We start from the raw sequence: 27,258 nt of genomic DNA, 5'->3' as shown, positions 1-27,258 counted from the left end.
TTTTAAATATCTATAATAATAAAAATTGTCTTTCTGTAAACAATATCATGTTTACAGAAAGACAATTTTTTTTTTTATTATAGATATTTAAAACGTCGAGTGCCTGTGCATGACAGTTATAATTGTTACAGTTTCTGGCGTTGGATATTTGATGATGGTGGAAAAGTCTTACATATTTCAGGAATACTTTTTTTTAATGTTCTTTTCGATTTCATGAATATATTGTTGATTTTTTTGGGAAGTCATTTACATCTAGATACTAAAGACTATTTGGTTTTGTCAATAGATATATATAATTAGAGTTGAGCTTGATTAGACATACCAGGAATTAATCTCTCAATGTAACGGAAATGAGACGCTTGTGACCTTTACGTCACCAAATTCGTAGTTTTGTTTCATTGTGAAATGATGATACACCTGATATTGCCCATCGTTTGCTTCACTCCTGTCGGGAGTAGATTACTCACAGGACGGACTTGTCGAGGGTATATTTTGTACATGTACTGTTCCCTGAATTTCTTATAAGCAATGACCAGGAAATATTTACTCGATTTCTTTTTCAAGGTCTAATGGTTTGGTTTGCTGCGCTGGATCTTGGTTCAACGAGGCCTCAAATAATTGTGAAGGTAACCAATCATTCCTATACGCAATGTGAATCAAAGTGTTTTTCTTTTTTTTTCTTCTTTTTTTTTTAACCAATTCTTAGTAACTGGGAGGTTGTGAGTTCGAGCGCTGCTCGTGCCACAGCCGCGTCAAACATAAGTGTTGATTGGCATAGGCGTAGCTTGGGTTCGAATATTACCGAGGCATTTTCACAACGTAAAAGGTGTTTTTTTTTTTTTTTTTTTACCGAGGCAGCTGCCTCGGTTGCCTCAATGGAAGCTACGCCACTGATTGCTCTTTCGCCAAACGAGATAAGAATCACGGGTCTTTCGGATATGACCTTACAAACGGAGGTCCCGTGTCGCGGCAGGCGTTGGCACGTTAAGGAATCCCCACTGTTACGGCTCTGAGCACTTAAAGCATAGGTCGAAATTCGTGGTACTTCACCTACAGCTGGTGACCACAGGGGCTAAGCCCATTTGGGTCGGAACTCTGTAATACCATAAATATATATCTATATTTATGGTATCACAGAGTATGGGCCCAAACGGGCTTAGCCCCTGTGCTGGTGACGTCTCAATATGAGTAAAAAAAATATCGACGGGACATAAAAAGGTATCAATCAATCAATACCTTTATATTTCAGAATGTCCGACAGGGTACTTTGGTTTCAACTGTTCTAAGCAGTGTCTTTATCCGAGTTATGGAAATGATTGCCAAAATGACTGCACATGTGAAATTCAGCTTTGTCATCATTCCCATGGATGTATCAAATTCAAACGTGAGTACAAAATATTAGCTCTTCAATGTTTTTGCCTTCGAGATCTTTACAAATTGTAATGATAGCCATTTCCTCATGAATGCGATGCAGCTGTGAACAATGCGCGGATAAATATGTAACAAGCTCGGGCACATCGAAGTAGCAAGATCCCATAGAACTTCATGAAAGACTTGCCTGTAAATTTTTTGAATAGAGTAATAAATTAACAAATTTCTGATATTTTTCATTGACGGCACACATCTTATTTAGTTAAATGATGTAGAAATGGTGATGAGGTAATTTTCTGATGATGATTCATTTACAACATTTGTTGGTATTGCAAGGGAAATATCGAAAACAAACACTCAGGGAGATTTAGAATTTAAAGTCTATTAATCAAATTCCTATTGAATCTACATGTAAATACGGAAAATAATCAGAGATTTTAGATATTTGGAGTAAAGTCGAAATTTACTAGTCATCCGAAAAAATTAAAACCCCTGGTGGACTTGCACCCACAGGCACCTGAAGTATGGATATTACTAACCCCCCCCCCCTTTTTCATAATTTTTTTTTGGTGGCAATAATTTCTCTGAAATGTATGAATTCCCAGTCTATCTCATCCCTCTTTCGATTCATGTAATCGTTTCACGCTTTTTCATTTTATTATACCGGTAGAAGGTCAATCTTTAAAGCTTACAAAAAGCGTGAAACGATTACATGAATCGAAAGAGGGATGAGATAGACTGGGAATTCATACATTTCAGAGAAATTATTGCCACCAAAAAAAAAAATTATGAAAAAGGGGGGGGGGGGTAGTAATATCCATACTTCAGGTGCCTGTGCTTGCACCCGCGATCGGCAGATTAGCAGTCAACTCACTAACCGACTGAGCTAGTTAGCTATGTAATTAAACTTAAGGGAATAGACAAAATTTGCTGATATTTATGTTTCCATTCATATTTTTCGAAAGGAAGTTCGCCATTATGACGATGTTGTATGCCTTAGACTGTTCAATGTTGTTTTTAGAATCAAGTCCTTTACAACATGACTGGATATTGACTTCAAGTTCAAATGTTTTATATCACTCAACAAACCATGCCTCACTGGGAACAGAATTGAACGTAACTAGGGTGAAGCTGTCAAACGTAACTAGCGTCTATTCAACCAATGAATCAAGCGTTGCCCCGGTTACCACTACAGACATGATTTACGTAGGAATAATCTTGATCGGATTGTTCGTCCTATTTTTTGGGATGTTTGCCGTCACTTACGTTTACCAAAAGTGTTTTCGTCAAAGAGCAAACATGACAAATTTACAAGATAAGAATATCATAGATCAGCTCGTCCAGTATAAAACCCTCGACTTTGAGATTGGCGAGCAAGAGCCCGTGTTAAGTGAATCACGACGAAGCAGACTAAACACCGATACAACATATCTGTACCCCGTGTTTGAGCGCAACACATCTTACGAGGAAACGCATAACTTTCCCCAAGTTGAAAACGACGATCCTTTTGTGGAGGCCACCACAAGCGTACAAGAACCGCCTCCAAACGTGAGCGTTAATCGACTAGATCAAGACTCGCTGAAGTCGAACTGCGAACCACAACAGCACGTGTACGTGGAAATTTTGGACAGTGACGTAGATGCGTATGAAAATGAAGACGGAAACAGTGTGGACAATGAAGACCCAACCGGTGCAAGATACAGCCCCGATGGCAGAGAATTTGACTACGTAAATGTAGACGACTAGTATTACAACATCCACCGTTTTCTTATAATTGTCTTCTAATTAATTAGATCCTTTATGTATTAACCCAACGTTAATACATGTTTGTGATTCGCTAGAATATTTGTATATATATCTACATTTCAATGTTTTTGTTTTTGATGTCTCTACAAATTGTACTCATAACCATTTCCTCGTAAATGCGTTGCAGTTCTAAACAATGTGCGTATGAATACAAATAAATAAAATGGAATTCATTTCTTTAGTGTGTTCCCAACATGAATATTTGATACCAAAAGAAGATTAAACCCCTAGTTGTTTTGCAAAGACAGAAAAACCATTCAGTATGCTATACAGATCAATCAGTGAACGAAAAGCACTGAAAACATAACTACATTAATCTTTTATGAAGAATGAGATATTGTTTAGAAATAGAATATTTGTCACCACGTTAAGTTGACGAATGGCATTACAGATGTAATACATGTATACCATCATTTATAGAGTAAATTTCATTTATGAAATACATAAGGTATGGACTGCGACACCTCACATCGGCGGCGTACTTTGCGCTTCATGAAAACCATGCCGGTGTGGAGCGTAACAATTTATATCCTCATACATTTTCAAATTTATATTTACATTCTGCTTTTATTTCTGGTCGGAGTGTTCATTCATTGAAACATAGACGTATCATAGTGCGCATTTTTTACATCCACAACACATTCACGAGGAAATGGCTATCATTAAAAATTCTAAATTTATTCAAATGAATATACATACTCATAATAGTACGGATCTCAATTGAAGATAAAAAGATATTTCATCTCCAATGTAAAAACTAGCTGCAATCATGCATCTTTACATTTTGACATGCTGATGAGGGTCGGAATGTTATGGCAGCTTATGAAAAGGTGAAGATAACGAATAGTGGTCAATTTCATAACTCCTATAAGGTGTTGGGCAAATACGGACCCCTGGATATACCAGAGGTGGGATCAGGTGCATATGAGGAGTAGGCATTCCCTGCCGATCGTTCACATCCGCCTTGAACCCTATATCTTGATCAGGTAAACGGAGTAATCCGTAGTCTAAATCAGTGTGCCAATCAGTATAAACACATCAGATCGCATTTGATCCAATGATAAGTTGTATTGGCAAACTACATCATTGCATGTATAAAGACCAAAGAATTTGCAAAAAGCTGACTTTAAACAAGACTGTTGAAACCCTTATAACATCATCTTTTTTGTCAGTAACCTATGTTAGGCATGGCTGTATCCTAATAACGTTTGGTCACAGCGGGTCTGATAGTATACACATAGCAAGCATCCAAGATTTTAAACTTTTCCCTCTTCTGTAGCTGAAGAGCTGAAAAAAGTCGACTCAACGTAGTAATGAACAAGTGAAAATAACGAACAGTGATCAGCTTCATTATTACCATAAAGAATATAAATACACAGACACACAAGAGGTTCTCGTGAGCGGTCCATTCATGTGTCGGGGTTAGGAATAGATTAAGGAGGAGAGGTGACGAGTCAGAACCATCAATAAGGACTACGATCTCAGTCTGTTACCTGTACAAACTTTATTCTTTATTTCGATTAAGAAGTGAAGTTTAGTATAAATTTATATTCCCACTGCAGTTATAAATCAAAAGCCGGAAAAGGAACCACACCATTGTCGTTGAACAAAGTAGAGACTATTTAGCTGTGGTCGTAGTGAACTACCAATGAACCTTCCATCCAGAGAAAGAGGAGAACGTTCCGTACACGTACACGTTGTTACTCCTTGTCTGAATCCAGACACGGTTGTTCTTCCCCAGCGACACGGCGGCAGTGTTGCCACATTGTTGGTGGGTATTGGAACACTGGGTGCTGTGGTAAACGCTCCCGTCCTTCATCAAGTTCACATTCCCATTATAGCTTCTGCCCTTGACTAATGCCAGTGACCAGGAGAAGACATAGAGGCCCTCCGATGGGGCCGTGAATCGGTAGTTACTGGTGCTGAAAGCGTTCCCGTGGTTTAACAACATCTTGTTGAAGGCGATCGTTCGGCTGCTTCTATAGTTTGTCGCGCTTGACGTCACTGCAGTAAACGCCACGTCATTTTTGTGCGTACCTAGTGAAGCGTGCAAAGAACAAGCAAACAGAAAATCGATTATATTGAATTGTGTGTTCAGTGCTCTAAGAAAATAATGAACAAAACGACGACGAAATAAAAATCTGCTCCATAACTTAAATTATTCCTCATTAAATAACCCTATATGCAATAGTAGACAAAATGGTAATTATCATGTAAAATAAAGTTACATTTCAAAATTAGCTAGTGCTATCATGCCAGATATTTTGACTATTTTTTTTAAAATTTATTCTACCTACACCAAACGTTCGCATTAAATTACATTGTACAAACATTGAGTTGATTCTGTTTTTATTTCTAAAATGGACAGATTATGAGAAACTATATATATTCCCAACGAATGCAGCAAATCTAATCGACTTTTATGAATTAATCACTTGAGAAGAATTAATTAGCAAAGTACCGATATCGCCGATTTTCATTGCCAGTTTCAACCCATGTTTCAAAGTCCCAGCTTGTCGCATCAAGTGGGCCATCATGCTTCCCCCTTCCGCCCTCTTGTTGGAGACCAACAAACAGACCCACAGAAACAGGAATATGCGTCTCATATTGTCCTCGATTTATCCCTGAATCGGAAATGAAGCTTTTAATACCAATATTAATTAGCTGTTATGTAAAATTTGATAGTGATTATGTTCTCTCTCTCTCTCTCTCTCTCTCTCTCTCTCCAGCGTTAAACCTACAACAGACAAATAATATTTTACCTGTATGCTAAATTTCAAATACCTGACACACACTGGTATACAATATTAACAAAGCTTATATATCGTAGGTTTTATAGTTAATTGTAGTTAACATGTGTGATTATTTAGAGAGTAATTTGGCAGAGCTGAAACTATTCAATGGTACTTCAACTAAGCATAAATCTAACGCAGACGATTTAAAATGAAATAAAAACTGGATGGTGGAAAGGCTCGATCAACAATTTTTTTTTTATTTCCAAACTTCAGAAATGCGACAGGAGGGAAGATCTAAGAGGCCTGTGGGTCTTGACGGTCACCCGAGCTTCGCACAAGTTAAAATTACAGTTTTGGCACATGTGTCATGGTACACGTGCATCTTTCAAACTCCAATGTCCATATGAGTCTTTGTTCAGGAATTCAACCAATATGTGGCTCAGATATTAAAAAAGACATATCATTTCCAATGTTTCTTTACCAATTGAAATGATATAGCCATTTCTTCATGAATGTGAGCAATATGTAGAAGATTAAATTTAGTACAATCATTATAACAGCTGGGAATTCAAAAAGCAGTAAAATGTAAACGCAAAAAATTAATTAAATTTTTTTTTTAAAAACCCACATTTATGCCAGTATAGGTCACAAAGCAGGTTCCTCGCTTGCACAGTATTAAAACAGGCCTTCCTGCTCATGATGACAATGCACACAATTAATTTTTTTGCAAGATGTCAAGGACTAATGGTTTTGAACAGATTGCATTTTTAGGTGTTGCCCCCACCTTCAACCCCCAAGAATAGATCCCTATTCTCCTATGTATGCTGAATGCAAAAGTTGGCATTATTGTCTGAAGTTGAAAATGTTAACCTTCCAACCATAATGAACAAACAGAAAGGATCACAACATGTCATACCATGTCACCTAGGTCACTTAACAGCACATGGAGTTTCAGAAAAACTGATCTCTAAATATGCACTATAAATAGAAGTAGGGCCTTATGTTAAAAAATATGTGACATGGGACAATTTTGTGGCACAACACAGTGAAGCAAAATGTGGTCTAAAGATTCAAAATAAGAAGGTTATCCATAAAAAAATAATTCATAATAATTTCATTTCCTAATGTTTATACACATAAGTGTACCACTTACATTCTCATAAATTCAGACAAGAAAATCAAATGAACTATCATAGAATGACATCTCTCTCTCTCTCTCTCTTTCTCTCTCTCAGTTGATTATATGCTTTAAATATCAATTGTTAATTTGCTGCTATGTAAGTATCTCTCTCTAAGTTTTTTTTTTTTTTTTTGTACTTGTAGCAGATGTTTTCCAGTGCATTTTTAAAAGTGCTTCAGTTCACTCTCACAACTGGTCCCCACAGCAAACATTACAAAATAAACACTAAAATGCTTTCATATTTGCATTAAAATATTTCAAATCATATAAAAGCATCTTTAAAATATGTTAGTTGGTCGCCAAAAGGAATAGGCATTTCACAATAGGTGAGACAGAAAATATTTTTTATTTCTTATGGTGTAATGAAAGATTATCTAAGATTTTTGGAAAAGTGAAATAGCACTGCACACTTTTAAAATACGCAAATATTTAAATGAAATCCTGGGATGGTAAATTTTTTTTTAAAAGAAAATACTATGCAAAGAAATTTTCTTTATCCTAATTGTCTAGTGTAGTTGGAGGGAGAGACATTTTAAATCCTATAACACTAATATCTAAATATCATGCATTCATAATTGATAACATATTCACTGTATCTATGAGATTAATTGAAATCATATATTGATTACAAATGAAAAGCATTTTGAAACATAAATCTATGGTACTGGGCAACAACAGGAAAAGTATGAAAAATCATTTTGCATTGATTAATCTTATTTTTCAAAGTTGTACTTCATAAAATTAATCATCAGTTGATGAATCAAGAAAATATATCATTAATACTATGAGAGACAACAAATAATCAGTACTATGTGTGATAAATGAACTGCTAAAAAGGACGAGCTTGTGTTTATTCTCAAATACATGTACAGAGTTATCTACCCTTTAAGTAAGACTTAACATGCACAAAGGCAATACATGTGCTACAAAGCAGAATTACATTAGTAATGCTTTCAATGGCATTTGGGAATAATTTCATTTTTTTAAAAAGTTGCCTTTCCATCAATAAATCATCCCTTGCATAATTCTCATCTGGACTGCACTACTTTAATTTTCTTTTTCCACTTAATTTTAGTAGGGTGTACTATGAAGCAGATTTTCTCTTTCATGCTGTTGATGTTTGTGCTGTGTGTCTGCACACAGAACAGCTTAGTCTCTGGGAAAAGTCTGCTGACAAATTTGATGAAACAAGCAGAAACTCTCCAACATGGTCTGGATCTAGCCTCCAAAGTCGGTGATATCGGTAAATATGTTTGGATTTAATTTTTTAGTTAAATTCTATAAAGTTGATACAGAAGATGTTTGTAAAAGTTGAATAGATGTAAAGTGTGGCGAATAATGATCATCTTAACAAAACAGGATCACACAGAAATGATGTAGCCTTCACAGCCGTAACATCGAGTTCTACTACTTACAGCTCGGGGTCAACGATTCAATTCCGATCCCTCAAAATCAACCGCGGTAATGCCTTCAGCACCAGTAACTACCGCTTCACCGCCCCCTCTACCGGTCTGTACGTCTTCTCGTGGAGCATTGCCACGCACTCCAGCTACTATGGAAATTCTGCACTAATGAAAGATGGTTCGATTTACCACCAAACACAATGCCAGAAAACCTTTGAGCAGTGCGGGTCAACTGTTACCATGTGGCTGAACAAGAACAGCCAAGTTTGGGTGACATCTCGCTATTCCAGTATCTATGCTTACGCCACATACACCACTTTCTCGGGATGGAAAATCCACTAAATGGTTGAAGGAAATCAAACCATGTTACATCTCTGATGTTTGTTGTCAGAAATAAATAAACAACAAACTTTTTAATTAGTTTATTTTTTGTGTGCTGTATCCATTTATACAAAGGTTAGTTAAGTTTAACTGACAGTTAACATCTAGTTAATGCTGAATACATATAAAAATTCATTGAAAGTTGGCTGTCAATTAAAGTTAGTAAAACTTTTGTGCAAATGGATTCCGGTATATTTCTTTAACATGACATGAAATACATTGTGTTAGAATGAAAATGAGGTAAATATCAAAGATGTTTTTTCATGTTGTCACTATGGTGTATTTGAAAAAGAATATCGAAGTTTGTGATACGATTCAGTGTGTCCATTACGAAGGAAACAGAAACAACAATGATACCTTTTAGTGTCACTTCTCAAAGTGTAAGTACAGTAGATCCCTATAAGTATTCAGTCATGATATGTATATTATAGTCAAAAAGTTAAATGCATCAATTGTTCACATCAAACTCTCTCCACACACATGGCGATGCCCATTCCCCCTCCCACACATAAGGCTGCCACGCCCCTTTTTTTCCCGGTTCGTTTCAGGGCGTGTAACAATGTCACTAGAACTCTTGCTCCTGACGCTCCAATGGGATGTCCTATTGCTATCGCACCTCCGTTTATGTTCACCTGGAAAAAAATTATTTTCATGTTGTACAGAGCTAGTAAATTTCATACAATCAAACACAAACAGAAAAGATTTACATTAAATCTCATCAAAACAAGGTCTCCTTCCATACACTGCTTTCTGTCTTATTTTCCCCTTTTTTATAAGGAGTTGAATGGCATAACTTGATTTATTTTGACTGGTTTACATTTTGATTGATTGATTGATTGAATATTGTTTAACGTCTCTCTCGAGAATATTTCACTCATATGGAGACGTCACCATTGCCGGTGAAGGGCTGAAAAATTTATGCCTATGCTCGGAGCTTATGGTCATTGAGCAGGGAGGGATATTTATCGTGTCACACCTGCTGTGACATGGGACCTCGGTTTTTGCGGTCTCATCCGTAGGACTTTTTGATTAAAGAAACATCCAACATGAATGTTTTGTAAAAAAAAGAATATATTTTCAAAGCATATTTTTGGTATTTTAAGTTTTCTCCAATGAAAACAAAAAAAACTGATGCATCATTAGTATACAACTACCCTTGCTTAGTATCACTAAAGAAAACCATCAGGAATTACCTTAGCAGGATCACAGCCGAGTTCTTTGACGACGGCCACAGACTGGGCAGCGAAGGCTTCGTTCAACTCAAACAAATCCACATCATTCACTGTCCACTGGGCTTTCTCCAGCTGAAAACAAAACCAGTACTTCTGCTATTTCTAGATAATTAATGTAGTACCCCCCACAACTGTCCCCCAAAACCAGTACTTCAATTATTCCTAGATAATTAATGTAGTTTCTCTCCCCCCCCCCCTTTTCAAATTCTCCACCAAAGATGGTAGCCTAGGTATTGATATAACCAGGCTTCAACATCTCTATAAAAGTCTTCATAGAATTCATTTGACAAATACACTGAAAATCAAGACTTTCCAGCTGAAACAAATACAGTAAAACACACTTATAATAAACATGTTTATAATGAATTCATGCTTATTGCAAAGTGATATTTACTGCCGTTTGAGAGGGGAAAACCAAACCTTTATTGGATATAACAAAGTTTGATTATTACAAATTGTTTTTCACTGGCCCCGGAAGTTCGCTATAACTGTGTTTTACTGTAAACACTAAACTTATTATCATACGGATGATATTTGCTGAAACAAAAAACACAAAAGAAGTATTCATTACACCAACATAAGATGTCAGTCTGAACTCACGGCTTTCCTTGTGGCATCCAATGGCCCCATGCCCATAATAGCTGGATCCACCCCTGCCTGTGCCCAGGACACTATCCGACATAGTGGTTGTAAGGACCTACATTTTGCTTCGTCCGCACTCATCAACACACACACCGCAGCCCCGTCATTTAATCCTGAGATCAACATAAAAGTTACATCTAAAATGCTCACTTAAAGGATGAACAAAATTCTGTTACAGATCAAGTATGCAATTCACTGGCACCATTCACTAGTACATGCATATTTAAATGTAAATCTGAATGCATGGTATGTAAAACCAGTTAAAAGCTACGAAAAGAATTCATCATCTAAGGCGAAAATAAAAATTCCCACAAAATCTTTTTGGAGTCCTGATATTTTTTTCCTGTTGATGGATCTAAAACACAGAGTGCAAAGTCTTGAAAACCAAAATACAAATCAATCAAACCTGAAGCGTTCCCTGCAGTCACTGTTCCTGACCCGTCTTTTACAAAAGCTGGTCGGAGTTTCTGTAGCCCCTCTATGGAACAACCAAGCCGTGGAAATTCGTCCTTATTGACCACCTCTGGAGAAAACAGAGAAACTGCTTCAGCGAATCATTAAATAAAATTTCACATGCCATAAAAAATATTCCAAATCTTTATAGTAAGGGCCCTGCCTACAGACGGGGGGCTGTATAGTGATCAGCCTGTGTCAGTGTGATTAAAACCACTTCACACCCCTTACGCTCGTCAGGACTTGTGACACTGAGACGAGAAGGGGGGGGGTGGTTTTAATCAGACTGAGCCTGTGTGTTTGTGCATCCATCTGTGCATTGACAGTTTTCCGGAATTGTTTTGGCTATCCCTGCAGCTATTGAAGTGAAAATTTATACATCAAGTTATATCAAATGGTTACATATCAAGTGATATCAATGGATTACAGATCACGTCATATCAAAAGGTTACAGATCATGTCATATGAATAGGTTACAGATCATGTCATATGAATAGGTTACAGATCACGTCATATCAAAAGGTTACAGATCACGTCATATGAATAGGTTACAGATCATGTCATATGAATAGGTTACAGATCATGTCATATGAATAGGTTACAGATCACGTTTAAGGGCTCTTTTGAAATGCTTGCTATCACAATGATGTCTAGTTTTACTTATGATAAATTGTAAAATTTTGTAACACACAAAGTTTGAAGTTTCTTTGCACATGAAGTTATTTTCTATTCAAAATTAAGTTGGCATCAATAATCTACATGGTATGAGTTGCACAAGAAGCTTTTTTGTTTAGATAGCTGAAACAAACAGATGAGCTGTTTTCCTGATCCAACTGGATAATCTACTGCCATTTTGCATTCTATAACAACTTACTTGTTCCTTGTCTGGTTGCTATGGAAACTGGAACTATTTCCTCATCAAAATACCCAGAATTCTGTGCTGCCTCACACTTCTGTTGAGAGCTAAGTGCAAAAAGGTCTTGTTCTTCTCTTGATATGCTGTACTTCTTAGAAACGTTTTCAGCTGAGTGTACAAAACAACGTCATTTCTACTTTCATATTGAAATTCACACAAAAGTGCAATTTATTATTAAATACATGATTTGTTGAAACACTTTACCTTGATCTTAACCTTTATTAGTCAATTCAGTCTTTCAGTTAACCAAGTATGAAATATCTATTTTAGATAGACCAAAGTAAATTTGCACAACAATAAAGTGATAAATACACATAGACAGACAAACACACCAACAAAATGTCCTAAATTTTCAATATCAGGGGCATGAAATAAAAAGAACAAACATTTACAAGCAACACATAACAAAAACTTTTAATTAACTAACAGATATAAGCTGGTGTTCAATAGCAACACTGTGTAAAGGGAGGTAATTCATGGAAAACACAAAATCTTTTTATCCTGTGCAGAATTACGCCTCTTTATTTTAATTTTTTTTTATGCATACAAATTCTGCAATAAACACTGCAATTCCTATTTGTGTTTAACATGTTAGTTTATTTATATACTTATTGTCTTCTTATAGAATTCTTACCTGTGACTCCTAAGATACATGCTGGGATTTTACTCCTCTTAAATCTTATCTGTAACCCCTATGGTATTGTACTTTATGTCAGTATTTTGTATCAAATTATTACCTATAACTCTCATATGTATACAGTGTATGTCAGTATTTCAGAATTTCATTAAATTCTTACTCATATGTATTCAATGTATGTCAGTATTTCAGTATCTCGTTAAATTCTTACTCAATGTGGTACATGTCGGTATTTTAAGTTTTATTGAATTCTTACCAGTGATTCCCATGTGGTACGTGTTGAAGGTGTCAATAAGACCGTCACTCATCATGGTGTCTGTCAGTGAAGTGTCACCAAATTTTACCCCATTCCTCATGTGAATGCAGTGTGGAGCCTAAAACAAGACCAGTTTTTAAGTACAGGTGAATGCAGTGTGGAGCCTAAAACAAGACCATTTTTATAAGTATAGGTTGATTTACATACATTTACAAGTAAACTATGAATGCTTCATTACTTGGTTGCAATCATACTAAATAATGATGCTTTACTGTAAACATGGAGTTCTATGTAATTTAGATACTTAGATACTCTAAGTATTTCAGAGCAAGCAACTGTACATAATGCAGGGTTTAATATGTAAAAGGATTCAGTCCCAAATGAAAAATTTACTATTTTTTCCCAAATTCAGATTGAAAATTTCCCAAATTATCAACTCACAAGCATAGTAATTATGGTATCTGCATCATCTTGAGAATGAGTTATCTAATACGATGTACAATAAACACAATGACATAGGTCAAGCCCCCCCCCCCCCCCCCCCCCCCCATTTTATTTACAGAATACTGTTAACACGTATTTACATAAAACTTGGAGCATATGCACATTTAATCACGACATATAAATTACTGCATTTTCCCAGTTATATAGGTACTAGGCTCTGTACAAAAAAGGGTCAATTAAGCCCTGTAATGTGTATGTTACGAAGTTTCAACAAAAAAAAGTCCCACAAACATGACTGGACAGATACACAGTGATAACGGGACATCTGAAATTTACCTTGAGACATGCAAACATTACATAAAATACAAAACACACTTCTTGTCGGCATACTCACCATACTCATGTTTTCCTGACCCCCTGCCACTACAATGTGAGCATCCCCCGTCCTGATGGCCTGGTACCCCAGAACCACTGCCCTCAGTCCGGACCCACACAGCATATTGACACCACAGGCAGGAACATGAACAGGGATGCCTCCATTCACACTGGCCTTTCTAGCCGGATTCTGACCTTGTCCTGAATAAAGGTCAATAAAAATCAACACACATCGTCAACAAAATCAACATACATCATCCATCAAAGTATCATGTCAACTCTCCAGTTTGATGAGCAACATATGTGCAACTCAACATTCAAAGTTTAACATCACTGTTCTGAAATCTTTTAACTCTTCTTATTTTGAATTACAATAATATGGCTTCATTTGAATTAAATTTCAGGATCCCTTTTGTTTTTTGATTAGAAATACATTACCTGTGTAACTGATTATAGAATGATCACTCGACTTTTATAATTATATGTCACAATTTAATCAACTACATCAAACAGGCTGACTGTAATCACCTCTACATCAAACATTACTGAATGCGAGTGTTATACCTGCAGTTAGTACTTGTCCTAAAATGACTTCTGACACATTCTCTCCACTGATGGCTGCACGAGTAAGAGCCTCCTTAATACAGATAGTTCCCAGGTCATGAGCTGGCAGTGTGGACAGTCCACCATTGAAAGAACCTATAAAACATAAACTTAAGTTTTAAAATACTACGCAGTTGTGTTAAGTAGGGCCATAGAAATATGTCAGGAAAAAAAGCGTTAATAAACAGATCAATTTGTGACAAATTCTGTAAACACAACCCTTTTATACAAAAACAATATGTATATATCATTAAGTGCATATTGACCTCTTATACATTTTTCACCAGACCGACAGTCTCTACATCAACTCTGTATCACGTGATCAAACAAGATAAAAACGTATCGTGTATGTATAAACACGATATCCAGATATCAATGCAAGTTGAAGTTAATATAACTTCAAAGCATATTAATTTCTTAATTTGAAAAGTGCTGAGAGCAAGTTTATTGTGACTTGTAACATGTCTAATATTTGTATTGAATATGCAAGATGCAGCTATTTTTGCACATACGAAGTTGAATCTAGCCTGAAAAACATATTTTCTGTTGAAGCCAAAACTTGCTCTCCTAACTTTCCTTTGGCACTGAAGTTCACATGTCACATAAATCAAACATCTTTCACTTAAAAACCTCGGGGTATCGTGCCAATGATGAAATTTTTATGTGCGGAAACCCTGTTTATGCAAATGAGTCCATTGTGAAAGTAACTATACGTGTAGATTAGGGGCGATATCAAGATCACAATATAATATGGATATTACTTTAGCATGTATGCTATATAAAGAAGAAATTGAAACTTTTTTCAATATCAAAGAGAATTAATATAACCCATTTGACAGAAACTTTTACGCGATTTCATTGTGACGTCGTGCAATATGCCAGTGCCAGTATATTTATGTACAGCACTGGTATTAAAAATTTTATGGGGAAAGCCTTAACTCAACTGCGTACTACATTTCGATAAGACATACACTCTTGGTTTCCATCAGCAAAGTCTTTACTCCCTTCCCTATCGTGGTCAACAAAATTTGAACAGCCAGTTAAAAACCTATTCTGTCCCATTTTCAATAAATAACTCTCTCATGGATTTTTCCTGTGATGTCAAAACACTGTCCTTGAAATGCATCTACTCTCTTGTACATACAACTTTCAGGGCTTTGGTTTCCAGGGACTGCCCCTTTGAATATTTCAGGTACTAGTTTCCTTCCCTCTTTCACTGTAGCAGTCAGCTGGATTTAATCACCTGGTGAAAGTCCTGCCAGGGCTAAAAGGAATCTAGGTTGATGTCTTCAAGTGTGAAGATATTTAAGGAGGGAACAATGTAGCGGTCAGCCGGGTTTGATCACTGGTGGCCAGATAGCTCAGTTGGTAGAGCACCTGACTAGAGATTCAGGGAGCCAGGTTTGAATCCCGGTCTCGTCTGCGGCATTTCCTCCCTTCCTGTTACATAACAAAATCTCAGTCACCTGGGGTCTTCTAATCATACCTTTATCTAGGTGAAATTTGAGATTTGCTATTTGATGGGACTAAAGACATTAACCTTCTTTTTCTTTCCAGATTCTTTGAGAATTTCTGTTTTAAATTGGTAAAGTGGAAAATTGATACCACTTCTTCTTTACTGACTTCAGTATTATCAGACCACCTCTAAAATTTGCCTAGGGGTCTTTTGCCAATGTGTGATAGACCTTTGTATACATTTTGTACAATTACTGCAATAGCAGTAAGATTTCAAAGAACAGTGTACAAAATAACATTGTGTGTGACTGCAATAGAGACAAACTACAGTCGTATATATTAAAATGTCAGGGAAAGTACAGAACTGCAGCTATAGGTACAGGTGACTCTCGATAACTCAAAGTTCAAGGGACCTTGATAAAACTTCGAGAAATCGAGAGTTCGAAATTCGGAAATTGAAGGTCCGCCGGTATGGTTCAGATTTTACAGTAACCGGAAATGTATACCAACAAGATCATATGATATCGTTTTGATATGTTTTCCTTCATATTCGTCAGGTACTTCGATATCAAAATAAAAAACCTTATTTTGCATTTATAAAACCATTTCAAAGTTTATGTATTTATTTGTTCTTTAATCATGCTTAGATAGGCATACAAAACCAAGTTCCGATGACGCTTTACTATCGCAAACTAAACAGTGCATAATGTTATGTCACTTTATCCAAAACACAAATTCTAACAAATGAGTAAAACGATGTTTTAGAGAAACTTTACACAAAGAACAAACTCAAGAAATTTAACAGTCTGTAGATCTCTAAATCATGTTATAAAACTTACTCTCTCGTTGTCACGTCAAAACAAGTTATAGATTTTATTCATAGTCGGATTATATATAATTTTAATCATCACGACTCAAAACCCCATTGCAAGGTGTAAATGGACCAATGATATACTCAAGGGTGTCACCTCCACAAAGAAGCACCGGCGATGTTTCAACTATGTAAACACCTAATTATCCCTCCAGCATTCAACAAAATCCATAATTTTTACGGGACCCAACTTCACTTTGAGAGATCGAGAACTTCGAGAGATCGATTGTAAATTTGCTTTGTTATATAGAGAGAAAAATCGGGACCATGATTTCACTACAAGAGATCGAGAACTTCGAGAGATCGAAGTTTGAGCCATCGAGAGTCACCTGTACTATATTTGTTAGACACCTGGTGCCTGATATGTGACATGCTGAAATATATGAAAAGACTTTAATTTTACTCACATTTATTGAGAAAATGAAAATCCAAGTCATACCATATCACATAACTGCAAATCTTTAAATATACATGTCACACTAAATTTCCAATTTTAATGTAATGTAGATATTAATTTAATGTGGTTTGGGGTTGTCAAGCCAGATTGGTTGTTTGATTGAGCAAATGTTTTGGGCAGCCCACAAAATTATGGACATGACTAATAAAGAACATAGACAAGTTATAAGTTATAAGAATTGTGTGTACCAAATCTACAGATAGTGTAATGTCATCACTTTATAAGGTTGCACTCCAGTATTAAATTCTGCTGTATTCTGTATTCTTACTAGTATTAATAATATGCAAACGCTTCAGAAAAATTCCTATTCACAACTTGTAAAACAATTCTTCCTCAACATTTATCAATACATTTACATAGTCATCCACCAAAGTACACAGATTTGTCTACTTTCAACTAAAGCAGTGCTTTAGGAGAGGGACTTGAAAATTGTTAGAACTTGTTCCCAATCCTTTTGATTTGATCAATAAAATAAGTTCAAAACAAAAACAGTGCTTAAAATTCAGATTAGTGCCTAACCATCCCCAGTGTGACAAAATTCAACACCTATTTTATTTTCAAACAACTGGTATATCAACACAGTTTTAAATTCTCAGAAAAACTATCAGCCTGTCTCACATGAAAGCACCCAGATCTGAAGGAGAAAGTCTGGGATTGTTTTAACTGAGTTACACATTTCACTATAATTGTGATCTTTATCGTGTCACACCTGCTGTGACACAGGTCTTCGGTTTTTGTGGTCTCATCCGAAGGACCGTCCCATCTATAGTCACCTCTTAAGACAAGCAAGCCAAGTGATACCGAGGACTTATTCCAACCTGGATACCCACAGGAATGAGATATTGAAAAATAACTTGCATGAAATATGAATTAAATAGGGCTGTCCAAAACAACAAATATGGTGTCCGAGTGATGTGCAGAACATGTGGTTTTTCATGCAACAGAGATTTAAATCACTACTGTGTTGAGAGTTAGCATTTTCCCCACTCAGATACCAACAGAATATGGTCCGTAAGATCATTGCAGTTATCTTTACATGACAAATAGCATTTCTGTCAGTGGTGGAGTGAAATCAACATCGTAGGTAATGACAAAGATTTGACAGTTAATATGAGAGAAGTAAATCAATAAAGGAGAGATTTTCAAAGACTCTCAATTGATAGAATTGTTGAATTTTTACATATCAATGAAAACAATATCATATACATTTTATATTCACTATAGATTTGTTTAATAATCCAAAACTTATGCAGCACATTAATATAACAAATCTTGATAGACTGTCAGTGTTTTCTTTTTTCTATCAAAGTTATAAAATGCCATTATAAATAGATAATGATGTTTACAAATGACGACATATAGTTATATAACCTAAATAAAATAAAATATACTACTCATTTAAATTGTTCATTTTTGTGCTGTCATTAGATAAATTGGACCTAACATGAACCGAATCGAAAATAACCGAACCGTGCTGTTCTGAATCGAAACCGAACCGAGCAAACCCTGAATCGTCCCAGCCCTAGAATTAAAGTTCAAACAATCTCTTCTTACTGATATACATCTACATCTCTCCGTACAATCTAAAAATCAATTATTTATTCTATTTATCTAACTCCGATAAATTTACTATTTGTCCGATAAATTTAGAAAAATGACACGAACTTGTCCGGTAGATGTTTGAACTCTAGTGACAATACCCTCTCACATGCAACCACTACCGATCACGATGAGACTTGAGATGATGTTTCAGAAACTGTCAAACTGCAATCGGAACTCCTCGGCAATGCATCAAATTCACTCATGGATGCCACCGTATTACATCCGAGATCTATGTCGAGTGCGCTGGCAATGCATCAAATTCACTCATGGATGCCACCGTATTACATCCGAGATCTATGTCGAGTGCGCGAGACATTCGAGGAGTTCCGATTGTGTCAAACTGTATACCTTACTAAAATAAAACAGAATACATGTAAGTCTAAACAACATGTTACAGCAATTGGCCATGCCATTCAAAGTCTGAAACTGGTGATGACATTGGTTATTTTCCTAATATGCAAGATCTTCTAATATTCTTTTGTATTATTCTCAATGAAAAAAGCGACGGGAGTTCATGTAAAACTGCCTACCAACAGGTGTTCTGGCCGCAGCAACGATTACAACTTCCATTCCGACTACTTTCACTTTGACATCCACGTAGGAAAGACGCTCTCATTTGCTACGTTTTCGCAATGATGATTTTTAGCACTCTGGAGAGCGAGACTTTCAGCGCATGCGCAAAATTTAACTTCCTTTCAAATCTGTCGAAATGGTAAATACACGAGATTTTTGCTAGTTGTCCACGAATCTAAGGCCATCCCGTTCAATTATGATACTTAGATAACTACAGAATTAATTAAACACAACAATAAGAGTTTATTATATTCATATTACATATTAAGTATCAAATATTTGCCATGTATTTTAAGATTTGGTAATAAGAAAAGGGGGATGCTCCAGGAGATAATTCTTAAATATCAAAGTATTTGTAGTGATAAGAACGTGAATTTGGGTTAAATAGAAAACGAAGAAATAGCTTAGAGCGACTATTTTGTGGTGTGTAACACTGAAATTGATCATCACATGCTAATTCTTCGCTGTGTGTGAATGTTATTGTTCAGTTTACATTTAAAAGATCATAATTTTTATATACACATCTCACTGTACAGCGAAGCGATGTTGAACATCTTTGCATATTACATTTAAATGCACATCATGGTCAGCTGTGACCCGTGGGAGTTGTAACCATGCTTTGGATGTTGCTATCAAAGATTGGTTATTCTACTTGGACAGCACCAATAGATACCAACAATTACATGATCAAAACCATTTTGTCTAACAGTGAAAGGCATAATCATGTTATTCATTCCGTGTACTTAACAATATCGTTATCATGGTTATATGTATAAAGATATATGATTATAGATAGTCGTCACACAGACTAAATAGTTACTAATACTTTGATATCTTTTGTGTTAACTAATGCTATTTTTAATGCATTTAACAATATTTCATGTTATTTTGTAGGTCAACGTACCAAAATCAAGAAAGACCTTCTGCAAGGGGAAAAATTGCAAAAAGCACACCCTTCACAAAGTCACCCAGTACAAGACCGGAAAAGCCTCCCTCTTTGCTCAGGGTGCGTAATACATTTCTTTTTTTTAAAAAGTGGCAGGGCTCTATTTTGCTAGATTCTCTATGTGAAATAGGTACCTCTTTACTTGAAATTGGAGCATATGGAGAAAAATGTTTATATGCAGTTGAAGTTATGATGTTTTAGTTATAACTTTGATTTCCCAAATACAGATATCTCAAATACCATGGATATGTTAAAGGAAACCAGAAGTCCCAGCCATTTATTCTTTTAAGTTTTACATACATGTCAATATCTCGAATCGTCAGATATCTCTAGTTTTTTCTCGGTCCCATTGAGCTCAAGTTTTAACTGTACATTTAAGTGATTTGCTCCTCACCTGAAATAGGAATAAAGTTCGTGTTTCACAAAAGTGTATTCCAAAAACATCAGATTTCGGTGACACCTTGATGAAGATTCTGTAGATTTTAGTGTGTCTAAGGACTTCGTACCCGAGGATAGGGGATTTACATTTCTTCCAATTTGCCCCATGAGGAGCATAGGTCGTTGATAACATTCCCTCATTTAATTTGGCTTTGGACAATGACAGCTAAATACCTGTTCAGTCAATGTTTAGACAAATTTTCTGTCAGATCAGTTTGAAATATAAGTAGACAATGATGAGCTTGTTTATGTTTTCAGGAAAAAGAAGATATGACAGAAAACAGAGTGGTTTTGGAGGTCAAACAAAGGTCATCTTCCGTAAAAAGGTTAGTAATATAGGTATTGCAATTATGATGAGTAACGTAGAAATTAGAATGTGTCAGCTTTGTTATATGCATTAAACGCTAGCTTTTTGTAAAGTGTAGTTTTAAATTGTTATAGTTTACAGTAATTCCAAAAGCTTTTGAACGTGTATTTAGAAAAGATCATGGATTACAGGACATACTGCTCATTGGATCTCTGTATCATTGACTTTTTTCCTATGTTTCAGGCGAAAATTACGAGAAAAATCGTACTAAGATTAGAATGCACAGATTGTAAATACAGGAAACAGCTGGCCATCAAACGATGCAAACACTTCGAGTTGGGAGGAGAGAAGAAGAGAAAGGTAAGAAAAATGGCTGCATCTATTTACATATTCATAGGGTCGGATTCAGGATATGATATTTAACAGTTGTGGCATGAAATACTGTATAGGGAGGCCAAAGGCTGTCTTGGGCTTAATGTGGGCCCTGAGTGAAGCCATAATGGATTAATGAAATATACCTGATGGGGTTCCTGACAGTTAGATGTCTTAGGGAAGTTCTGAAGTACACTTTAAAATAAAAATGCAATATGGACTAGGGCTGAAACGATTCACCAAAATATCGATACTATTCAATAGAAATGCTCAGGGGTAGACATAAACTTTTCTTCCTACTTGCCCTTTGAGCAAGTAAACTCAAAGTTTTACTTGTCCGAATGAAAAACTTAGTTGTCCGAAATATTTTGGACTCTAATTAAGCCTGTCAACCAGTAACTCTCATTATCTCTCTCTGTCAATTGGTACGATCTACTAGAATGGGCCTTTACTATAATCTGACAATTTGGTAAAGAAAACAACAATATATGGAGTTTGACTTTACTTTCTATAAATATTTGATATTCATCAAGCTTAACACAATTATTATAATAATCACATTTCCTACTGAAAAAAATCACTTGCCCCATTGGGCAAGCGTGTATTGAGTTTCACTTGTCTGAACTGGGTTTTCACTTGCCTCGAGCAATCGAACAACCGTTAATGTCGATCCCTGGTGCTTGATTCAATGTTTGATTTATTGCCTCATTATTCGGTTTGATACATTTTTTTTTAAAATTTGGATCAGTAAATTACATCGAGCTTGAACGCAGGGGTGTGATTTTTCCTCTTTTCAGAGGAAATTCCCTGATTCGCTTTATTTTTTTTAAAAATTGAATCGCCCTGGGTTTGATCGAAAATGACAGAAAATGATATTTTTCCAGGTAGGGTGAGGTGTTTTCCTTCCCTTTTGACCAGTTTTCCTCCGATTTCCGAGGAATTCGATCACATCCCTGTGACCTGCACTTGTTATTTTTATATGCATGAGGGAATCGAAATGGTCTTCGATAACGGTCAGACTGTTGTTGGCCTCGAATCTTACAAAAATTATAATGAACTTAATCAGTTTTAACTACGTAGCCAACTGTCATCTTGCTTTGGAGTGGTTTGGAAACATTTTGCATTTAAAATTGTGACTGAATCTTCGTAATTATATTTTTCTTCGAAGTTATTATTGGTTTCTTCTGTAAAATGTTTCGTATTGAAAATATTGAATAGTGACATAAGGATTGCAATACGTATCATATTGTGAAAATTGCATATCGTTTCAGCCTTTATATGGACAACTAAATTATGATTGCTCCATAGTTTGAAAGATTTTCAGATGTGCAGCCCTGTCTGGATCTGCACGGTTTCGGTTACACAGTGGGTTGCATAGGAGTAAAATTTGTGCCACTGAGCTAGTGAAGTCTATGTGATCAATTCTCAATTACGAAGGAAAACAACCTACAAGCAAACAAATATTTGTAATTTTTTCAATCTCAGTCTTGCTCAAATTTCATCCACAAGTAATAGTCAAGCAAAAGTGATTTGAAATGATAACAACAACAATGGCATCATAGTCCTGGATTTATGAAAGGGACTTGTAAGTTGTTAAAAGAACCTGTTTGAAGTCTGTTTTAAATAGATGTCCATTACTCAAAACAGGCAGTGTTTCTTTAATAATACGTTAAAAATGAGTTGTGGTACTTCAAGGTCCTGTATGTGTACGTTTATTAGCATATTCAGAATTTGGTGCTGAACTGAATTTTGATGTTATCCTGGTTTAGCGCTTCTTCTGTACATAATAAGCCGGTCGTGGTAGTTCAGTGGATAGTGTTCTCTTCGTAACTGGGAGGTTGTGAGTTCGCGCGAGCCCTGCTCGTGCCATTTCCACGTCTAACTGAAGACGTTAACATAGTTAGTGGCAGCTCTTTCTCCCAACGATCAGCATTTAGTATTGAAAATCGAGGATCTTTTGGATATGGCCTTCAAAACCGAGGTCCTGTGTTGCGGCTGGTGTTGACACCTTAAATTTTATGGGCATGTATTTGATGGATCTAAATGGCCCTATAGATATGTTGAACTTTCATATCTCGCACTGCGTATCTCGCGCTGTGTTTTGATTTGAATGACCCTATATGTGTGTTGAACTTTAATATCTCACGCTGTGTTTTGATTTGAATGACCCTATATATGTGTTGAACTTTAATATCTCACGCTGTGTTTTTCTTTCTTTTACAGGGACAGATGATCATGTTCTAAGCTGTTAAAGTATTCTGTGCTGTAAATAAAGAGGGAAAACTCATGTCTAGTTCCAATGTTTATAGAATTGATTAAGGTGTAATGCTAAGGAGATTTAGGATGGACTAAATCAATGCCTTCAATGTTCAATCAGGATAGGCTGCAAAGTTTGGGGGAGGGGGGGGGAGCATTTTTGCTGCATGAAGTGGTAAGACTGCAAACTCTGTACACACATGAATATGATCCATCCAGAGGTACCACTGGCACTGGGATTAAACTTAGCTACATGTATGGTAAATTTTTTTAAAAAAGTGTGTTTGTGAAACACTGATCACACCAGTATGGTCAGACTCTTTAACATCACGAGGTCCAATATTTTGGTATGAAAAGAAAGGTTTTGTCACAATGAATACATGTGAAAGCCCTAGTGTTAAGGAATACATGTGAAAGCCCCAGTGTTGAAAGATGGCCAAGGCCAAATTTTTGCAAAAAGTCAAACCTCAAGGTAAAGATTACAAGGTAAACAATTTTGAAATCAAAAGAAAGGTCATATTGTCACAAGGAATACAAGTCAAAGCCTAAGAGCTAACGACATAGAGATACAACCAAGATTAAGATTTTTAAAAATCAAACTTCAAAGTAAAGGACAATTCTGGAACCAAAAGAAAGGTCTTGTCACAAGGGATACACATGGGAAATGTGGAAGCTTTGTCGCCATCCATTCAAAAACTAATTATGATTACTGTGTCATAAAGATAAGCTGCAAAGAACTTTCGGGTTTCATCACTTTTTGGGTCTTTGAGAAATAAAACGTATTGTCAACATATGAGAATGCACGATAAAAATTGGTTCACCGATTTCTACTGGGGTGGTCGTCAATTGCTAACGGTCCCATTCAAATATTCTTGACGCAGGAACTACTGAAATGCAATTGAAGACTTCATCGATTGCATTCATAAGGTTGGGGAAACTTTAATATACATATTGTATTGTGTAAAAGTCGTAAATCTTGAATATTTACATTCACTGAATCTTTTCGCTTATTACCTCACCTGAGCTAAAAAAAGCCCAAGTGAGTTTTTCTGATCGCCTGTATTCTATCTGTAAACTTTTCACATTTTCGACTTCCCCAGAAGCAAGTGCTGCTAACTAATTTCAACCAAACTTGGCACAAAGTCTTGAGTAAAGGGCTTTCAGATTTGTTCATATGAAGGGCCATGCCCCCTTCAAAGGGGAGATAATCACAAAAATAGGGTGGGTTCATTTAAAAGTCTTCTTCAAAGAACCACTGGGCCAGAAGAGTTTTACAAAATTTACATGAAAGCTTTTTCACATACATATGTAGTGCAGATTCAAGTTTGTTAAAATCATGACCCCGGGTGGAGGATGGGGCCACAATAGGTGTTAAACGTTTTACATGTAAATTCATTAAAAAAAATTCTCAAGAACCACTGGGCCAGAAAAGCTGACATTTTCATGAAAGCTTCCGCATGCGGAAGGCCGAGGTTAAAATCCCGGCGGTGACAGGCCTTAGTCGTTAAAACAGGTATTCACATGGGGAAGACGGGTTCAAATCCCGGCGGCGACATGCAGGCCTTACTCGTTATAACAGGTATTGACAGTTCCATCGCCAAACACTCGGCATCAGGTGTGAATGTCACGGGTCCTCAGAGATTACCTTAAAAACGGATGCCCCGTGTCACAGTAGGTCACTGCTCTATGGCCGTAAGCGCCGAGCAAAGGCCTAAATTTGAATCCCTTCACCGATCTTGTTGACGTCTCCATATTCATGAGTGAAAAATTCTTGAGAGAGATGTTAAACAAGATGCAATCAATCTTTTGAAGAATCACTGGGCCAAAAAAGTTTACATTTTTAAATTATGAAAGCTTCTTGACAAAGTGCAGATTCAAGTTTGTAAAATCATAGTCTAGGGGTGGAGGATGAGGCGATAATAGGGGATCAAATTTTACATTATATTTGGAGAAAATCTTTAAAATTCTTTTCAAGAAGGGGCCGAGTGGTTAGAGCATCGCGCTCAAAATCACACGGCCTGTCGGTGCGGGTTCGAATCCCGAATGTAAGTGATAAGTTTCCCAGTTTACTTTCGGAAGGTCGATGGTCTCTTCCCAGGTACATTGTATCTTCCACCAATAAAAACTGGGCGTCACCAGATAACTGAAAAATTGTTGAATGTGGCGGAAAACATCAATCCTTCTTCAAAACCAATGTGCCAAAGAAGTTTACATATGTACATGAAAGCTTCCTGACATAGTGCAGATTCAATTTTGTGAAAATCATGGCCCTTTGGGGTAGTTTCGGGCCGCATTAGGGATAAAAGATTTACATGCGAATATATATGGAAAATCTTTTAATATGGATCAAGATGACTTGGATAAGAGATGTGGCCTATGGACCTCTTGTTAAAGATTTTTTTCTATCAATTAGCATATGTAAAACCTTTGTCCCCTACTGTGGCCCCTACGTACCTTCGGGAATCATGATTTGAACACAATGAAATCTACTTTATGTCGGGGAGCTTTCGTTCAACTTTCATGGTGGTTCTATGATTTCATATTATTTTTCCTATATATACACATCTATATATACATGTGTACAGGGCCGTAAATTAACCTTCAATTTGGAGGAGGCAGGAAATTAGGCGGGGTCTGGGGGCCGCCCAGACGCTGAGCACATTTTGTGCACACTGAACACGTTTCGTGCAAAATCCTTGATTCTAGGGCCTTCTAAGATGTTACTTGACTAACTCATTCTAAAAGAAAGATTTGGAATGCTTTTTAAGGGAGGTATCATGTTCTTAGTTATTGGAAACAACATAAATTCTAATGAACTTTAAATTTAATTTTTTTGGGCTCAAAAGTTGGAGGAGGCAGCTGCCTCCTCCGCCTCCATGTAATTTACGGCCCTGTGTGTATATCAGTGATCAATCTCTTAACTCCTATAAGCAATACAAAATAGAGAGTTGGGTAAACATAGACCCTTGGATATACTAGAGGTGGGAGTGGGAGCAGTTAGCATCCCCTTTCGACTGGTCACACCCGCCTTGAGCCTAAATCTTGATCAGGTAAATGGAGTTATCCGTAGTCAAAATCAGTGTGCCAAGAACAGCCTAACAATCGGTATGAAAATGTCAGACAGCATTTGACCAAATGTTTGGTTGTATTGGCAAACTATATTGTTATAATGATCGTGGAATTTCGAAATGTTGAATTTGAACAAGACTGTTGAAGCCCCTGCAGCATCAACTTGTTTGTCAGTAGTTTTCTCGATTTAAAAATTTATCATACGCAGAACAAGCTTTTGCATATCGAATCTTTTGAGAGATATAAACACAATATGCAGGTAATAATATAATATTGCTGCATAAATATGGGAACTTGATGATGGACCAGTGTGCCAAGAACGGCCTAACAATCGGTATGAAAAAAATCGGACAGCATTTGGCCCAATGATAGTTTGTATTGGCAAACTAGATTGTTATAACGACCATATAATTTACGAAATGCTGACATTAAATGAGACCCCTGCACCATCAACTTGTTTGTCAGCAACTTGCCTCGA

At 36.4% G+C, this 27,258-nt stretch overlaps 4 protein-coding genes across 6 annotated transcripts; 2 read left to right on the top strand and 2 right to left on the bottom strand.

Moving 5' to 3' along the window:
* The first annotated feature begins 95 nt into the window (after positions 1-95).
* On the top strand, positions 96-8,908 carry LOC125673620 (uncharacterized). Of its 2 annotated transcripts, XM_048910251.2 has the most exons (5): positions 333-485; positions 565-626; positions 1,250-1,384; positions 8,168-8,335; positions 8,452-8,908. In XM_048910251.2, the coding sequence occupies exons 1-5, from the start codon at positions 406-408 to the stop codon at positions 8,835-8,837; spliced, it is 831 nt and encodes a 276-aa protein (XP_048766208.2). In that variant the 5' UTR covers positions 333-405; the 3' UTR covers positions 8,838-8,908. The 2 variants fall into 2 exon arrangements, with proteins under 2 accessions (XP_048766207.2, XP_048766208.2); XM_048910250.2 differs by lacking the exons at positions 8,168-8,335; positions 8,452-8,908 and adding an exon at positions 2,393-3,882 and having other exon boundaries at positions 96-485.
* LOC125673627 (complement C1q-like protein 4) lies at positions 4,511-5,997 on the bottom strand. The gene is made up of 3 exons (XM_056160286.1): positions 5,940-5,997; positions 5,639-5,801; positions 4,511-5,214 (listed from the first exon to the last, which is right to left on the bottom strand). The coding sequence occupies exons 2-3, from the start codon at positions 5,781-5,783 to the stop codon at positions 4,820-4,822; spliced, it is 540 nt and encodes a 179-aa protein (XP_056016261.1). The 5' UTR covers positions 5,784-5,801; positions 5,940-5,997; the 3' UTR covers positions 4,511-4,819.
* On the bottom strand, positions 8,903-19,467 carry LOC125673615 (acetyl-CoA acetyltransferase, cytosolic-like). The gene is made up of 9 exons (XM_048910242.2): positions 19,350-19,467; positions 14,396-14,530; positions 13,851-14,032; positions 13,013-13,130; positions 12,078-12,227; positions 11,157-11,273; positions 10,709-10,863; positions 10,070-10,180; positions 8,903-9,508 (listed from the first exon to the last, which is right to left on the bottom strand). The coding sequence occupies exons 1-9, from the start codon at positions 19,387-19,389 to the stop codon at positions 9,338-9,340; spliced, it is 1,179 nt and encodes a 392-aa protein (XP_048766199.1). The 5' UTR covers positions 19,390-19,467; the 3' UTR covers positions 8,903-9,337.
* On the top strand, positions 19,428-23,742 carry LOC125673629 (uncharacterized). 2 transcript variants are annotated; one of them, XM_048910264.2, is made up of 5 exons: positions 19,428-19,531; positions 20,287-20,398; positions 21,035-21,102; positions 21,327-21,443; positions 23,679-23,742. In XM_048910264.2, the coding sequence occupies exons 1-5, from the start codon at positions 19,529-19,531 to the stop codon at positions 23,697-23,699; spliced, it is 321 nt and encodes a 106-aa protein (XP_048766221.1). In that variant the 5' UTR covers positions 19,428-19,528; the 3' UTR covers positions 23,700-23,742. The 2 variants fall into 2 exon arrangements, with proteins under 2 accessions (XP_048766221.1, XP_056016263.1); XM_056160288.1 differs by having other exon boundaries at positions 19,450-19,531; positions 21,327-23,742.
* The last annotated feature ends 3,516 nt before the right edge of the window (positions 23,743-27,258 follow it).

The sequence above is a fragment of the Ostrea edulis genome, chromosome 3 (genome assembly GCF_947568905.1).
Source record: "Ostrea edulis chromosome 3, xbOstEdul1.1, whole genome shotgun sequence".
Taxonomy (NCBI): domain Eukaryota; kingdom Metazoa; phylum Mollusca; class Bivalvia; order Ostreida; family Ostreidae; genus Ostrea; species Ostrea edulis.
The sequence above is the reverse complement of the archived record's forward strand: the minus strand, read 5'-3'. Positions and strand labels throughout refer to the sequence as shown.